Genomic DNA, 18,367 nt, shown 5'->3' with positions numbered 1-18,367 from the left:
TATAATTAGCTGTGCATTTTGAGCTGTGATCAGTGAGTAGAGGCTAAAACAGTTTATAATGTTAGTAGCTCAAAGAGTGAAGGATAGACAAAGAATTAAAGAGAGAGAGTATAATCCTTAGGAGTTAAGAGGACTTAACTTCAAAACTTTCACTTTACCTCTCATTTCTCATCTTATTGCAGGCAACATAGTGTCCATAACAATTACTTCATGTTTCTAAAAGCAGCTTCGTCTACCATCTAAGAAGGGGTTAAAGTAATAGATCGGTCAAAAATGTAAATTCTGTCATAATTTATTCACTTTTAAGTCAATACAAGAATTTCTTCTGTCATATGAACATCTAACAAAACATCTCCTTTTGTTTTCATCTTCATTGTAAGCAAGAATGTTTTACAGGTTTGGAATGACATGAGGGTATCAATGGATGATAGTGTCTGATTGGTGCAAAGGAACCATTCAGTACAAATGACTGTTGTCACAGAGGAGGAGAAGAACATTCAGAAGCTGTGATGGGGGTGGTTGATGAATGCAAATATACATATATTTAATTCACAATTATAACAGACAGACAACAGCCATGACCCTGCCAATGCTCACTGGGAAAAAGGGAAAAACAGACATTTGGTGTGCCACCTGCTGTCCCCGCTGGAGCCAAGACAACTCACAAACATGCACAAGTACATTAGCATTCCAGAACACCTCAGAGGACTAGTTATTTAGGCAATAGTAAGGTCAAATGAGAGAAGAGCCCTGAAAGTAAAATGTATCTGGTTTCCAGATACAAAGGGAAGTGATGTTGTCCGCCTGTTATAGGATAATATACCCGAGTGCAGCAGCAGCAGCATATTTTAAAAATCCCTGTGGAGAGTATATTGATGCGAGGTAACATGAACCAAAAAACGTAGAAGATTCAGAAACATAGAGAGTGTAAAGTCGACAAGAAACATTATTCACAATCCAATTACTTCATTAAGTGGAACTAATGGATATAGACATTACGTGCTAATGGGTATGGTGCCACTTAATGGGAAAAATTTGGTTATTGTCTCTTATTTTAAACGACTATGTCAAGCATCTCTCCAAAATCACGGAGAGGACATGCATTTGCTTCCAGTATATTAGAGACAATTTGTGGTCTATGCTCCTGTGAAATAATTTTTTTTTTTGTTTTGCAGTGAGATTGCATTTGAAAGCCGACCCTCTGGTCCATACTTGGATGCTGAGGGGCAAGTACTGTACATCTTTGAAGATATCAATGTATCCCTACTAATGCTGCCATTGTATTGTTACTATTGTCAAAACATTTATTACGTTAACATTTTATGGCTATAAGATTTTGAAGATTTTTGAAATCCTGTATTAGAGTAGTCTAAAACACTGGTTTTCATTGTGATTCATATTATGTTTATTATTAACATTTTGATTCATATCAACAGTTCATAACAACTAAGTTAATGGAAGGTACACAATACATGATTTTAGGCCTGATTAATTAGCTGCCAACATGTTTTTCTGGAGATCACCATCAGGCAGGTAACATTTTGATGAAAGATTATACTACTTTAGAAAAACCTGCGCTATGCAACAAGTAAATCAACCAGTGCAGATTATTATATGTAGTGGAAAATAAAACGGTATTAGCAGTCAATATGGACCTCTGAGGTCTAGAGTTGAAGCAGGTTTATAACATTTGTATCAGGCAGTGTACTGTCAAAATGCTCTGCCGTTTTTTCTGCCCTTCTCATTAAAGGGTAAAATGGTTGTGCAAGAGAACTCTCTGCACAGTGGAAATGTTATCTTCATTATAATGGTCAGTGGAGAAATCACATATTCCTCGGCAGGGCATTTTGTATTTGCAGATTATACATGAAACAATTATGCTGAATCTTATTTTCGAATGAATCAACGTGGTACTGTTTAGCTTCTATTTAGAAAAGAAAAAAAATGGGGAAAAAATTTACTGTAGTTTTAGTCTCTGACCTCTTAGGACTGTTTTCAGGTTGACTTTGGCCTGATGGTGAAGGTCCTCAACGCAGGCTGGTCTGGATCCTGGCACGAAGACATTCTCCTGTTGGTGCGAGGGGGCTGTGTAGTGCACGGACCACTTGCTCTCCTCATCTAGACTGGACACCGCTATAAGAAACAAGGACAGATTCAACATGTTTAAAGGAAGAAGGTCAGGGGTTTCCGTAAAAGCAATCTGTAACTACTTAGACTGCTGAAAATGGTATATGTGACTATGGACCACAAAACCAGTCGTAAGTCGCTGGGGTATAATTGTAGCAATAGCCAAAAAGACATTGTATGGATCAAAATTATTGATTTTTCTTTTATGCCAAAAATCATTAATATATTAAGATCATGTTCCATGATGATATCTTGTAAATTTTAATATCGTAAATATATAAAAACTTCTGTTTTGATTAGTAATATGCATTGCTAAGAACTCATTTGGACAACTTTAAAGGCGATTTTCTCAATATTTTGATGTTTTTACACCCTCAGATTCCAGATTTTCAAATAGCTGTATCTCGGCCAAATATTGTCCTATCCTAACAAACCATACATCAATGGAAAGCTTATTTATTCAAAAAAAATGTACAATTAAGAATGGTTTTGTGGTCAAGGGACACATTTAAAAAATTTAATTGTCTTTTAGAACTATTTAGGGGTGCAAATACAGCTACCTGGCTGATATTAGTTATATTTTTTAATCAGCGCCATTTTAAAACTCCGAGATAATCTTTAAAAATATTAATACATTAGTAAGTCTCAAAATGTATTTATTTATATACATTACATAAAAGAGTACAACATTATAATAATAGCCATAATAAAAAAAATGAGCCAGAATTTTTCAATTAGTTTTAGTTCTAATCAACTAAATCCAGATGTCAGTAGGAAAGAGATATAATTCAGACAGAAAGAAAAACTCAGCCTTTGGCTGCAGCCGCTGGGCACATAAGATTTGGGATCTGCAGTCATGTGCAGTCTCTTAAGCTCCCTCACAGAGAACACACGGACCAATCAAACACTTCTGCACCACTGCGTCTAAAGACACTGGAGACATGCTTGTCTCGGGCTGGTGCCTGGACAACCCAGATTAAACGATCAATTATGCCAAGGCCCTCCAGGTAAGATTAACCAGGTCAGTCTTATACATGCAGTTTTCCATAGAAAAAGTATGACAGTGATTATTGATTATACACAATAATAGTTTCCTCAAGTGCAAAAGGTCATGACCTCAACAAACACACAAAGGTATAATTCACTAGTCCACCAAAACGTCAATGACTCTGTTGCAATATACCCTAAGGCTAATTCAAATTAACCAGTATTGTTATTGGTAGTCATATATACATACACACACACACACACACCATTGTCTCACGCCAAACCAACAGTTCATATAAGTAAAAAAACTATGATATATATTGATAAAATTATTATTAATATAAACTAAATAAGATTTAAATATTTGTATTTAATATATTTGAAATATAATCAGAGAATGTATATGCATTGCTCCTTTAAAATTAAAATTTGAAGCTATATCACACCAGCAGCAAGAGCGATATAACACGAGTGCTGTTTTTGTCATGAAGAACACGAGCGCAAATGTGATTTTATACAACAGTTCAGTAAATAAGAAATTAATATTGTGTTGTTTATTAAACACAATATTGTGTGTTTTTGTTCAATTTGACAATGAAAATATTACCTAAAAAGCCCACAGCAGAACTGTTGTGTGTCTCCGAGCAACACAGTAGTGTTGAACCAACGTGTGAACCAATGGCTGCGTTTACACTTGGCACTGCGTTTACACATTAACATTCAATCACCATGAGCCGATCAAACAAAGTTGCAATGTTAACCTGAAGTGGTTTTATTTCTTTCTTTTTTTTTTAAGCATTTTCAGTCGCAGGACATTTTACAAATCAAAGATAAGTGTAGTAGGAGTCTAACTAGTGCTCCACATGGGTGTTTTCCATCTCTCTTTGGACAGTTTGCGAAAGAGGGGGCGGTGTTCTGTGTGACGTCCACCTGCTGGCTGGATCGCATTTACATTACGCTGAAATCCAATCATGATGTGTCCTTGACTACCTCTGGACCAGGACAGGCTGGATCCGGATACAGGCCGCATGTTAATGCCAAGTGTAAACGCAGCCAATGATTCAAAGAGCCATTTACCTCATTCCTGAATGAATCAGCCATTTGAACGAATTTAGCGCAACCTACTGGCCTATTTAGTATCATTTAATTTATAAAAAAATATTTTAAAACATTCAAGGGATAGTTCACCAAAAATAAATAAATAAATTCTGTCATCATTTACTCACCCTCATGATGTTTCAAACCTGATTGACTTATTTTCTTTTGCACAGCATAAAACAAGGTATTTTGAAGACTGTTGGTAACAAAGCTGTTTTGATCACCAGTGACTTTTTTTAATTGCATGAACAAAAAATACTGAGATGTTTCTCAAATGATCTTCTTTCATGTTCAGTACTTTATGTTAGGCCATTGTAGCCTAAACATTTAACACAATATTAGCTTTAAATTATCTTATATATATAATATAAGATAAGATATATATAATCTGCAACATTTGGTGAAAACTCAAGGTAGAATATATAAAAAATGATCAAAACCGGGCACCATAGCATTACATCATCAATCCAAAAAAAAAGAAAAAAAAAATCACTCAAAGTTGCAGAACAAGGTTGCTATAAGTCCAATGCCCGGCTATAAAAAGAAACTCGTAAGCAATTGTAGCATGCGTTCCAAATCAGATACATGCAACCCACAGCAGCAGTGATGAATAACTCCACAGTCTACTTGACCTTGAGATGCACGTGTGATAAGATAAACCAAAACCTTGATAAGAGGAGCTTACCCTTCTTTTTGAAGTACTTAAGGACAGATTTAAGAGTGGTCGAGATGAACACCATTGTGACGGGTGATCGATCCCCCGAGAGATGTGCGCATAAAGATGTATTAGTCCACCATCGGAGCGAGTGAGAGTGAAGAAGAGAAAAGGAGGAAAACCCCACCACTACCCATACAACACTCTCTCTTTTCTCATTTTACGCTGACTGGCACAGCATGCAACACTCCCCCTCCTCTTCTACCTCTCTCTCTTTCTCTGTCACTCTCTCTCACACACATTTGCCCACCCTAGAGGATACTCATGTACTGTTTGAGTTGTACTCTCTCTCTTTCTGCGTCTGCCTTCCTCTGCTCATCAGTTGTGCCTCTCTCCTCCCCTCGTGTCTAGCTGTAGCGCATGTCTCTCTGTCGCACTGCATAGGTTTAAGTCTCTCTCACCTTGCCTGTACTGCTGTGGATGTATAACAAACTCGGATCTGTGCCAAGCACTATGGATCACTGACAGTCAGCCTATTGTGTTTCTCTACACCGCCACAGCCCCCGCCACTCCTCCTTTCACTCTGTCCTTTTTCTTTTGAGCTGGGGGGCCCAAGACGAGTTTGAAAAGGATCCTAGGGCATTCAGCAGAGATTAAGGTGGTGGTAACCCACCCAGCTCCTATTTAGGGGCTCATTGCTGCAGTATTTCATTAGTGTTGAAGCAAGTGTAAGTTTCTTTTTCTTCCTTGCTCCATTTTTTTTTTCTTTTTTCTAATGAACCGTGAACGGCCACTCAGCATTTTCGTACGTGAGGCTAGTCAGAACTGCATTTGGATTTTGATTCAGTGCCCATGACTCTGTGGGTTTTCAATATTACTTTATGCCTTTGACATACAGTTAACCTTTGGGGCAGAGAAAACACATTTAGTATTCAGACCTTCAAGTTAGGTTTCTTGAGCAAAAGACAATTAGACCTAGTATTTACTAAGCATGGTGTGCCAATCAGCGGTGCTGTAAATTAGAGCCCTCTGTTCATCATAACACACTCAGATGACACACAGATGGCCATGATGCATTGACATTGATCCAACGCAGCTACCATCATATAGAGCGTGACGACCACTCAGTGGCACAGCAAATGGCTCTCCCTGGTTCTTGCACTTCATGAATAAGAATAGGCTACAAAAATCTGAAGTATGCTGTAACCGTTTGTTAGAGCGATTTTACAACAGTGGTAAAAATGTTAACTGCCCCTTTGCCACTACTAAACTGATTTGGTAGTTTTCCCTTTTGTCAAATTTAAATTTACTGGAATTTATTCCAGTAATTCACTTTATTTTGGGCAAATCTGAATAAATATTGTGCAACAAAATTGCAGCTTTGTGTATTTTTAATCTGTAGTGAAGGAATTTTATGATTTTGATTTTGGTTCCTCTCACAAATTCTGGTTATTGAAAATGGTGTATTTAAAGTCGTGATGACCAAAAATCGGAAAAATGCCTGGTAGAAGGGCTACCAGAGGTTTTAGCATTTTGCAGCACCAGCCCTGAAACACACATACTCATATACACACACAAACTAGCACTCTTCCTCTACCATGTCCCAGACAAGACATTACCTGAAGAAGACAAACTTGTCCATGTAAAGCAGCTGGAGGGCCAACATAAATGCCCATTTAATAACCCAAGATTGTTTTTCAATCACTGTATACCCAAAGAACATATGGCAAATTGCATACCTATGGAAGAAACAACTCTAAAATGACTTGCATCGATATACAAACCATGGTCCAGTAGGGATTTTAATGCTGCATTCATGCTGATACAATAGAAATGAATAGGACCGTAATGAGACAGAATGGGGATTGTGAAAAAAACTCCAGCAGTGTGTGGACTCCCTCGAAGATGTCTCAGCTATTGTGTGTCGCTGTGTGAAAATGCCAGACAGACAGAAAAATGCAGTATACCACAAAAAACAGGAAGGAAAAGAAAGAAAGCACTTGAACTGTAATGAGGAATGGGTTTATTATGTATTATTATGTATAATATATAAGCAAAAAAATAAAAAATAAAACGAGTTTAAATATGCATCATTTATTTTTTTATTTTTTAAGTTGCAATGCTGGCTTCCAATTGGTGCCCAAATGAAATAAAAAAAAACACACAAAATTTTACATATAAGTGCATCCCTATTTAAAATCCATTTGCTGCATGATGCTTTTGCTATGAAGATCAGCAGGGCAATATCCTTAGTATTTTGAAGTCAGAAAGGTTTCATAAGTGAAAACTATTAAATCCTGAATCAGAATTTTCCATCTCGATGTTTATTCCACTTTCCTCTGAATAAACAGCCTTAACAAATGCAAATAAATATTCACCGCAATCACTCTCATATTCATATATGCATAAGAGAGATAATAGTAGCTGAAAAGGTCAGGATGTTCTATCACCTTTAATCAAAGCAGTCATCACACTGACGACGTTCCCTTCATAGTGAGCAAAAACATGGCTGATTAGAGAGAATGCAAATAAGAGTCCCCTAGCAACAGCAGAGGAAAGAGAGGGCGAGTCACGTGAGGCCTGCCCACACCTGCACAACAGCCCTTATCATCCGGCCTGCATGCTACGCTTCACACAACGGACCCACTGTTGGCAACAGTTTAAAGGATTCTGATTGACTGAAGTATTTGGTTAAATGTAAGTATTTGATGTTTAAGACATTAAAGTGGTGATAAAAATTGCCCTCACAAATGTAAGAAGTGCCCCTTAATGGAAAAGTACATTTCTGACCCTTCTAGCAACACCCTTGCAACCACAGCATCTTAGTAACTGCATAACACCACTCTGAAAACCTTTCAGAACACCTCAGCAAGTGCAGAGCAACAGCCATAGTAAACATGTAGCACTGGCAAAAAAAAAAAAAGTGTATTTTACTATTTAAAGTACTTTCTCCTCAGAAAGGCTTTTACAGTACATTTAAATGTACTGTTTCGCCAATGTAAAATAGCTGATCTATTTAAACTTGTGGTGAACATTCAAGTTGCCACATTGCTTCATAAACAGCCTAATGCATTATATTACTTAGTGGAAAAAGTGATTATGGTCATTAATACATTTCCACCATTTTATGAATGCAATAAGTCTGCTAAGGCAGTGTAACAAACAGTCTCTCTTAACTTATTGCTTTATTACTGGGTGGGTGACTACTTATGACCATCAAAATAAAGGCTATAAGACAATACTGTTGACTGCTAGAATTTATGATAATTACGCATGGCAATAAAATCACAACATTAAAAATATTGTATGGTAAGACAGAGCGAAATAAACATGCATATGCAAAAGAATCTAAGTCTGTATGAGACTGGAGCTCTTTCTCTGCTTATAACACACAGCGATAGCCCTTGTGCCTGACTCTTACATGACCTGCATGGTTACTAGGGTAGCTGTGTTTGATTTCGCTGATAAAATCCATCAAGGGCTCTACATCTCGGCTCAATTCTAAATCAACAAGACCCACACACAATATTGCCTGCGTGGAGCATGTGAAGAGGAACTGATGATTTTCAAGAGCACTTGATGTGCAAATGCTTCTTGGTTTTGATTGAAAGCAATATGTGGACTGATTTACAGATTCAAACATTTGGTGTGTTGGTCAAAGAGATGATGTTATGTGTCCATCTACTGAACTAAGCAGAGGTGGTTTCTGTGATCATTTGATAGCAAGAAGGTCAGCCACTGCAGAGCCACAGGGTCAGCTCTAGCTGTAAGCCAGTGAGATCAGGACAGTGACTCAGACTGTGAAGAAAGCTCTTGTGTCAGCACAAAGCAGACCAGCTCGAATAAAAGCCCAACTACACACACAACATGCACATAAACGTAAAGATGTATAGGAATATTCATCACTTTAGATAGACACTGAATTTTCTTTCTATGGTTCACAAATGAACATTAATCTCTCCTTTCACTGGAGAACAGTTAGGAGGAACAGACATTCAGATTTCTAAGTGCGGAGCATTATAACATCACTCGAGTCCCACCCAGACACAGGCCTGATAAATAATACAGCAGCTAGCCACTCTGCTGTGTCTGCTCAGACATATGTGGAGTATTGATCATTAACATGTCTGTCCCAGCATCGGCTCCAAAGTGTGCCAATATCTGTGTCAGAAAACTGGGCCAGTTCCAGCACAGTGAGAAATACGATCCCCTATAGCATCTCCTGAGCTCATATTGGGATTTGGGATGGTATTTTTACAACCTGGCGTAAAGAAACTCTCTTCTATTCTCATCTTATTGAGTACTAAATATGGTTATGTTAATGTTAATGTTGCATACATTTGTTAAGAGTTTTGTAGTGGACAATTTTTATGTGCTGTAAAAGAGATACCATGTGTGCAGACATGAGAGACATCTGTGTTTGGACGTATTCCCAGACTGATCTACATTTTGATATCAGATTTTTTTTCTCAGTTTCCGTTCACTTTCCAACTTTCGTATGGAAGAGAGCAGTACGAACAATCTGTTAAACTTCTCCATTTGTGTTCCACAGAAGAAAGTAAGGCATACATTTTTGGCATAACATGAGGGCGAGTAAATGACGACCGAAATTTTATTTTTGGGTAAACTGAGGTCCAAGTCCTCTCAGATGCCTTAGTAAAAAAATAAAATAAAATAACATTCAAGCTGAAAATAAATAATGAATCTGCAGTTTAAAAGAATGGCGCCATCTTGTGGTACTACATAGTATCTCAGCATTTCATAAACTGACACTTGAGAGGGGAAACTTGATGATGGCAAAAGGAAGTGCAGGTCAGTGCCCCGTTGTAGTGACATTCATAGAGAAAGAGGTGGGCATGTGTGTGTGCTTCCCTGAGCAGCTGTGTGTAGCACAAAGCCTATTTGAAAGTCATTACACTAATTAGACCGCATTAGAAGTGTTTACCACACCGTATGGACTGTAGGCCACCACACTAAATAAGTATGTGTTACTGTCCAACACAGAAGCTGAATCCAAATGACTGCCTACAAACATACAAATTAGTTCGAACGATACATATTAGGACAGTTGATTTTGTAAATATTTAGTCATATTTGGTATAGTTTGTCTTGCTTTACTGACAGTAGCACTTGAAAGTAGTGAATGCCACAAGTTTGTGTAAAACCCTAAGAACATGATTTGAGAATTATCCAAAGCGAATCAAGAACTGGATTTTAACTGTAGGTCAGTATGTTTTTTTTTTCAGAGACATCTGTCTGCACATCTGATGTAAGTGAAGGGAGCAGCTTGCCTGGTGGATGGGATCAGATTTTAACAACCCTAAGAAATCAGCTATGTCCTGTGCCAAGAACTTGAGGCTTAGTCAACGTTACACACTCTACAATCTTTTAATATAAGGCCCAAACTAAAACTTTGCATCTAAACAAGCGTGTTCTAAGACTGCACATGAAAAGGGATTTATATTACATGCAATATGCACACATATTTAGTTCTGGATTTAACTTCAGATGCAGTGGGCTTAATCTGAGCAAATTGGCTCACTGGCTTCTTGAGAATCAGGTTTGTTTGTGACACATATTAAGACTGCAGAAGTACATCTTGTTAACTACATTTTTACAGTTTGTAAATATAAAGTCAAAATGATAAAAGCACAGAAGAATGAATACATTAAACTTAAAACATAGATTAAAAAAAAAAATTTGAAGTTTACTGTGAAATATCCTTTAAAGACAGCTAAAACCTAAATTGAAGGACATCTCATTGAACATTCCTGTATTCTCTTAATGGAGCAGATTATCAAGAAATCTCTCTTTAGTTCAGAAACACTTGCTCTATTGTGTATCTCCGCACTAGACTTGTCATGGCCTGCCTTGTTCCAGACTCTAAACTGGGCAACACATTAAACTACACTTTAATCACCGCACTTCTACTTTTTGCCACCTGGTTAACTTGTTAAAACCCATCTCTGAAGTTTTAACTCCTGCTAATACCACTGGCCATTCTTTGTTATGCCAACAGAAAATACAAAGTGAGAGAATAAATCTATCTTTGAGCACCGGCTTTTGCAACAAATGTTTTTCTGATGAACAAGAGCGAACTAGATTTGAAGCGCTACCTTTCCGGTCCTGGCAGGATGGACTGAAAGTGTAGTTGGGGTGGCCCTGCAGTGGGACGCCCTTTCGAGCTGGTGGTCCTGCCCAGGGTTTGGGCGCCCATAGTGCATCTTGCTGCTGATGTATTTTGGAGGTGAGGAGTCTGCGGCGAAGGCTGCCCTCCGTCTTGGGCTGGAGGCGCAGTTTGTGAGTATAAAGAGGAAGAAGTTCATCTTCGTCCTCATAGTAGGTCCTATTCCAGCATTTCCCAGCTGGTTCGGTAGAGAGGCAGTCTACGTATGCAATCATCTCAACTTTAGTCCAGGTTGGGACATTCAACCACAGTTTCCCACATCCACCCTTTTCCTTTTTATCTCCACAAAGCAAGGACAACGATAGGCGTCCAGAGAAACCTCCACACACATTAGATACTAGCCAGAGTTGGACAATATTCTACAAGAGAAAATCTGGGTTCTCCATAGACAAAAAAAAAGTCAATCAAGAATCAGTGAAAACACATCAGGTATGTTGTTTTCCTCTCGCTAACTACCTGTAACTACCTAAAGCTTTAGACTGAGGGAATACGCAAGTTAGCCTGCTTGTCTAATCTGTAAACCAGGATTATCCTTTCACATCCAAGCGCTGCTGAAGGCAGGCTTTGCACTGCAGATGGTCACCTGGGAAAAGGTGAAAATAACACTTAACTAAAGGTGGTTCAATTATCATTTTTACCTAAATGCTTACAAAAAGGTTAAAAAAAAATACCATGGCTGAGCAGATGAGAAGAGTTTAACAGTAATCTCTATTAAAACTCCAAAAAATGTTTAAAAAGGGACAGTGTCCAAGACAATATTTAACACAAAGCATCTGCACATGTCTTTTGTCTTTTTTTTAATTTATTTTTTTATTGTTAGTCTATATTTTAACCATTCTGTTGAACATTTTATTAAAATTTTTTATAAACTGCATAAAATCAAGTCGAACTGTTTGATGGAGGTTGGTATAAAAAGTATCAATGTATTAATTTGATAATAAAAAAAAGAATTACATATAAAAGCTTTTAGTAAATCGCTATTAATCGCTACTTTTTAATAAATAGCTACTAAATAAACAAATACAGATCAACACTTTACTGAGCCATTAAAGCAAAAAGTGTTCAACTGGGTCTAACATATCTTCTTAAACCATCTTGGGTCACTTACACAGCTGTTTGATGTCTATAAGAAGAGTAGAAACTAAGAATTAGAGAGGGAGAGAAAGACGATATGACCAACAGATAGCAGGACAGAAAGAGTATTGTACTCTGTTAAACCAGCGAATGTAACCTGTCTAAGTCCAGATACTGTGTTGAGCCTCAGGATGGGTGGCAGAAATCTGGGGCTGGAAAGAGAGCCCTCACCCAAATAGATTGACAACACACTCCTAAATTGTATTTCAGCACTTTATGTGTACATAGACAAGCTGGATATAACATAATCGTCCATTTCATCGTGATCAGATCTGATTAAACTCCATCCGGGGTCTAATCCAAACCCTTGAGCCCAATTCTTTGGATGACCGCCAATGGCAGGAACTGGACCAGATGAGAATTCCAGCAACCAGAAGCTGTCCTGCCAAGAGCTTAAACTTACATACAGCCACCCTGGCCCAAAGAGAGCTTTTCACAGAAATACTATCAGATCCACATAAATCTAAGCTTATCATTTAATTAACATGCTTGGCTGCAAGTACTGAATGCATGTCAGTTCTGTGCTCTGCGTTGACCTAAATGAGCCACTTTGAGGGTTTATCGTGGTGCAGACAATTCAGTTTTCTAAGGCTCCTTCCCAGAAACATCTTTTGTTGCAAGCAGTAAAGTATGTGTTCGTGTGGTCATTGCTCACTAGTCTGCAAAGCATCTGGATCCACTTAATTGAATGAGCAGTAATGCATTTGTGGAGATGCACTGCAGATTTGTTAAGCTAAGAGATACAGAGGTTTCACAAATGTAGCACTTTTTGAGATACGAGAGAAGAAATACGAAATGGCGTGTTTATTCGTTATGAATAAGAGCGAGAGAATGTGAAAACACCTAACCAAATTAGACACCTAATAGAATCCCACTTGCTTCCAAATGTCTTTTGCCTCCTACAGAAGAAAGTACATTTAGATTAGTTCCTTCAACGAATCACACAAACCAGCGGCTCTGAATAGAGATTGTGCGCCCCCACTAGGTGCAAGTCTGCACCGCCCGGGTTCCTGCTTGCTTGGGCGCACAAAATACAAGGTCGGACGGTTTCAACAAAAGTTGCTATGGAGTCCCTGTAAGTGGGCCAGAAACACCTGCTGGAGCAGACAGTATGCTCAACTCTGCGTGCACAGCTCTATTGTTGTGTCCATTTGGATCGTATCCTTTGTCATTCTCGACTCGGTGGACGTGACCTTGATCAGACAGAGCTGTTGTGTGGGAAGTTGGCTGTCATTTAATATCCTGTATACTAGAGGTGCATGAATGTTGGAGTAGATCTGCATATGGATTTTACCTTTAGCTGACGTTATTTTTGGTTGTTTTTAGGTTGTGTAACCAAGAACCGATCTTAAATCAATGTTGCATTGGTGTCAGATACAGAATACCAAAATACAACAGCATCAACCTGACGTTATATTGATATATAAATCATTTAATAGAATTAAATAACCTTTAAATAGTACACCTCAAAATGAATAACCATATTTATACTGTAAATAATGAAAGTGTGATGCCTGAATTCACATTTAGGCTACAGTAGCATTTAAAAGCAATTCATTCTATTTTTTATTGTCTTAGTTTTCATTTATTTAGCCAAATGCTACAAAAATTTAATATTGACCATAACATAACAAAATATGATCGGCTTATCCTATACGCCAGAATTAATGAACTGGAGCATCCCTAATCTCAAATCAGGCTTTACACAAACTTGTGGAGTTCATTTCAGCTGAAAAGCTGCTGTCATTACAGCAAAAGGAAGACGTGCACAAATGTACATGTTTCAGATTCCACTTCACTTGTATATATATAGAGAGCTGTCTACTGTATACATCCATGTCCAATATGGATTATTGGAATGCCAATGTAAAGCTGTTTATGACCTTCCCTCGGTATTCCAGTATTTGGACCACCAGTGTTCCCAGCTAGACTGCTACAGTATATATATTTGGTGAACTTTCAATGTTTTAACTACACAGTAATGCTAGTGCACCACACAATCCTTTTAAGCAATAGATAACTTGATTACAAAAGACATTTGTACAGTGCAAACATGCAGCCCATAAAACAAATTGTACAGATGCACTGCATCACACACTCCTACGAAGAAGCATCTTGGAGGAGGAAACCATTTTCAACTTTAGGGGATGCTTTTGGACTGCATTTCCAAATCCTCCCATCTGTCAATCTCTCAATGTTTTGTCCCCCATTCCTTCCACAGTGTTTTAAAGAATGCAGTAACACCCGGAGACTTTGAATCAACAATAAAATCACTAACTCCCTCGAACGCTACCATCTTGGAATCGTCCCCTATGGCATTTCTGAAATGAATAATGACCGCTCTTTGCCTATTATCTCAACCCTGAAAATATGTGCAGGCCAAACTCGATGGTCTCCACCAATGTTCCAGGGATCAGAATTCCACTTATGTGGAAGGGAGGCTCGGCTCTGCACACGCCTAGCGACTGAGACCCTCATGTGGAGCTGACATATCTGGAATGGCCATCATTCTTCAGGCTCCAGGCCAACGCTGGCTAATGTTCATGATTCATAACTGTCACAGGAACCGTGAATGCCTTGTGTGAAATGGGAAAAAGTGCATAATGAGACATTCATGCTTGCATGAGATTCTAACCCAGGTGTTTTAACAATTAAGCCTTTGGAAAAATGATCATCCTCACAGCTGAGACACCCATAAGAGACTCCATCTCCTGCATCTTCAGTCCAAAGCAAGCAAGAACAAGGCTAAGTCCTCCTACTTGAACAGATATGATGGGATGATTGGTCCTATGGGTTGGATCGCAAAAAAAGCCAGACAATAACTGGATTACGTCCAATTAGCTGCTCTGGCTCTTCTGGAAAACAGCAAAATGGAGAGGGAGGAGGCAGGTACCTTTATCTAGGTCAAGGAAGCTTCATTTATTAAAAAAAAAAAAAAAATCTTACACAGAAGAGCACTTTGAGGCTTTTAAAGTGAATTACAGTCCACGAAATACCAGTCCCTGCCTCCCACGAGAGACGTCTTCACTTTTCATTTAAGTCACAGAAGGACGCTGATTTGATTCAAGACCTGAGGAGCAGCTGACTAACAGAATGCCCTTTTAGCTGCTCATTAGGGAGCCGCTAAACCGTCTCTCCATCATGTGACACTTTTAGAGAAGCCTGTGGGTTGTGGGTCACCGCATACATTTGCACCCGGTGATTACACCTCTGACAACAGGAGTCAGTCCATAAAGCAAACTTTACTTTATGAGAGCAGATGCACTCACTTGGAGGCTGGTGTGCAGTGTGTTGGTGTACAATTAGCTGAAAAAGGAAAATCCACAAGGGTTTTTGAGGGAAGAGGAGGAGTGCTGCTGGTGTTGATATGAGTGATATGAATGCACTTATTATGGAGCTTGACTTTAAAACACGAGCCTGTCTCAACCTGCAGAGAGCCCTCAGCTACAGGCTGACTGAATCCAAGGTCATGGTGCTGCTGCAAAGCACAGATTTTTGTAAACAATACTGTTCACAGAACAGTGAAGTATGCTTTAGGCCAGTTTAATGGATCTGAGCCATTACATATCTATTTCAATCTATCAAGTGCAGAAAATAATGAAAGAAAATGCACTATTCAACCCAAATAGCCAGCAAATAGAATAGTTTTAATAAAATAGAAGTATTTTTCTGAAGTTTAGTATAGGAGATTGGGGCTATTTGTCACAGTTCACAGTTAAAAGAGAGTTCATTTAATGCACACTTTCTGTTTTGTGACAACATGCCCCATTAGCAATGTAGGAGTTGTCACAAACTTGCCATTATTTCTAATATAGACTTTTTTTTATCATAAAAAGCTATGAATAATGGAACAAACTAAATTTAGAGTAAAATATTACATTTGAAAAACAAAACAAAACTAACAATTGTTTTGATAAACATATAAAAAATGAAATAAAATTATAATGTGTGAAATGTGACGCATAAAGAAAAATGACACCACTTAGAACCGTTTTGTGTTCCCTTAACTTAAAAAGGTAAACATGCCAAAACTGTTGAAAGAGTAACCATTTAGGCTATTTTTAATTTACCCTACTATCAAAACACTAAAGAAAAAAGTCAGGAAAGATAACTTTGAAGACTTTCACTTTGAAAATCATTGGCACTAACCAGTCATAACAAAAAGCACTAAATACCAATGTGACTTTTCATAACATGACCTTCAGGTCACTGGTGAGTAAAAGAGGTGACCAGCGTCAAAAAAATCAGGTCACCATACTGAGCAGATTATTTATGCTTGACATGAAAAATACACTGGATAACAAAAAGTCACAAATCAACAGACAAGTAAAAAGAAAAAAAGAGAAAAAAAGAGGTGAACGAGAGCAGATCATCCACTCAAAAGAAACACACACTTGGACAAACACACACAACATTGCAAAACAAAAAATTACTATATTCATGTATCATTCGTGTAAAACAAAATGTGCTTTTTTTAAAAGAATATCCTTTCTATTATTTTTTCATATGATAAACATAAAGGAGAATGAGACTGTCAAGATCCAAACGGACAAAAACACCATAAAAACACTTCTATGATACTTCTGAAGCTTCATTATAACCACACAGAAAAGAGCAACCTGCACATTCTTCAAAATGTCTTATTCACATGCAGGTTTGTAATGCCAAGAATGAATAAATGATGATTCATTTCAATGTCTGACTGAACTATCCCTTTAAACTAAATGCAAATTTAATTCCATACACTATTTAAAGAGCAGATGAGGAACACAAAATGCCCGCACGGACCCGAAACCAGAAAGAATGACAAAGCTGCAACACTTGCAATTCAAACTTGTTTTTCTAAAGAGAAATATGCCACGGAATCACGGCTCGCTGGAGTTCACATAAAAGACAGATCAGATAAAAGTTTCCTCCTTCCTTATAAACAACCTCGCTCTCATCACCTCAAAACTCTGGTACGGTAACCGTAACTTTTCTGACAGATTCCCACTCGGAGCCGCACTTCCTAGCAAGAAAACAAAGGATCCGGAGGAGAGAGCAGTGCTTTGAAACAGAGCAGGACATTAAACTAACAGCTGAGCTCGATCCCCTCCCTTTGTTTTCCATCAGGGAATTCTTGCCCTCTGAAACTGCAATGACTTACGTATGTCTCCTAGCTGTTCTTTGTCTTTCTTCTTCCAGTCCTGAAGGTCTGACACTTACCTCTCAGGCAGAACATGTCTCTCCTGTCTCTTCCACTGCGTGCTGGTATTCGCGGGGAAGTGTGTCAAGAGTTTTGCAGCGCACTGTCCTCACACAGCCCCCGTCCCTCCAGAGCACAAACACTCACACAGGTTCATAGACACTATCTGTAACCCCCTCCCTCGCTTTCACCCACGTATACACACACACACGGTGGCAACCTGCCAGCTCATGCGCCCTGGGAAAGTGTTATCCCAGCCCATAGTCCAGCCGTTCCATAGGACTGACACTGCAGGACAAAGGACAGAGAGGTGGAGAGATTGTGTGTGTGAGAGAGAGAGAGAGAGAGACCCCCTCCTTCTCTCTCTCTCTCTTCATCCCCATCTGCAGCACTGCAGAGCATTGATTGTTCTTAACTTTGCTGTCAGCAGTTCAGCCGTCGTTGGCTTTTGACACACACAAAGTTAAATATAGCTAAATCCCCTTGACTCAATTGTTTGTTACAGGAATAAAAGGTCATTGTCCTAGGCTGTCATCGACCGCTAATGCTCAGTCTAATAGCCAAAACACACAAAACATGCTTTGTGCGCTGCATTTTAAACATGTCATGTGTAGATAGTTAATCTAACAACATCTGAATGCAAATACAGTATACATGAAACCCTTTTCAACTCTACTAGAACGTCATTTCTGTCAATGTAATAGTTTTGTCAATGCCAGTGCTGTTTTACTTTAACTGAAAACACTGGTGTTGACTGTGGAGTGAGAATAAATAGGATGTCTTCTTAACTAATTAAATCAAACTGTTAAACTTGGACTCCTTACAAGAAAATCCCAGACTATCACAAGGTAAATCAAATCACGTTGCTGGGAACCTAGTTTTAAATTCTGTATTTTTACTAAACCTGTGTGATAGACCTAATAAACACAGTTAAGTGAGACTATACAGACATTTTATTAAAATAGGGTGAATCTGTTAATCAGCCAATTCAAAA

The 18,367-nt window shown here is 38.4% G+C and overlaps 1 protein-coding gene across 6 annotated transcripts in view; it reads right to left on the bottom strand.

The window, feature by feature from the left end:
- Positions 1-18,367, bottom strand: part of LOC113117461 (NHS-like protein 1) — a 46,400-nt gene that overhangs the window by 13,040 nt on the left and 14,993 nt on the right. For 3 of the 6 annotated variants that reach the window (XM_026286153.1, XM_026286150.1, XM_026286154.1), the window contains exon 2: positions 1,981-2,133. In XM_026286153.1, coding sequence (XP_026141938.1) covers positions 1,981-2,133 — 153 coding nt within the window. Of the gene's footprint in view, positions 1-1,980; positions 2,134-4,897; positions 7,106-10,983; positions 11,678-17,393; positions 17,674-18,367 lie in introns of those variants that run through there. The other 3 variants (XM_026286156.1, XM_026286151.1, XM_026286155.1) reach the window with 3 other exon arrangements.

This window comes from Carassius auratus, chromosome 17, assembly GCF_003368295.1.
Source record: "Carassius auratus strain Wakin chromosome 17, ASM336829v1, whole genome shotgun sequence".
Lineage (NCBI taxonomy): Eukaryota > Metazoa > Chordata > Actinopteri > Cypriniformes > Cyprinidae > Carassius > Carassius auratus.
Note: the sequence above shows the minus strand (reverse complement) of the source record. Positions and strands in the feature narration are given on the sequence as shown.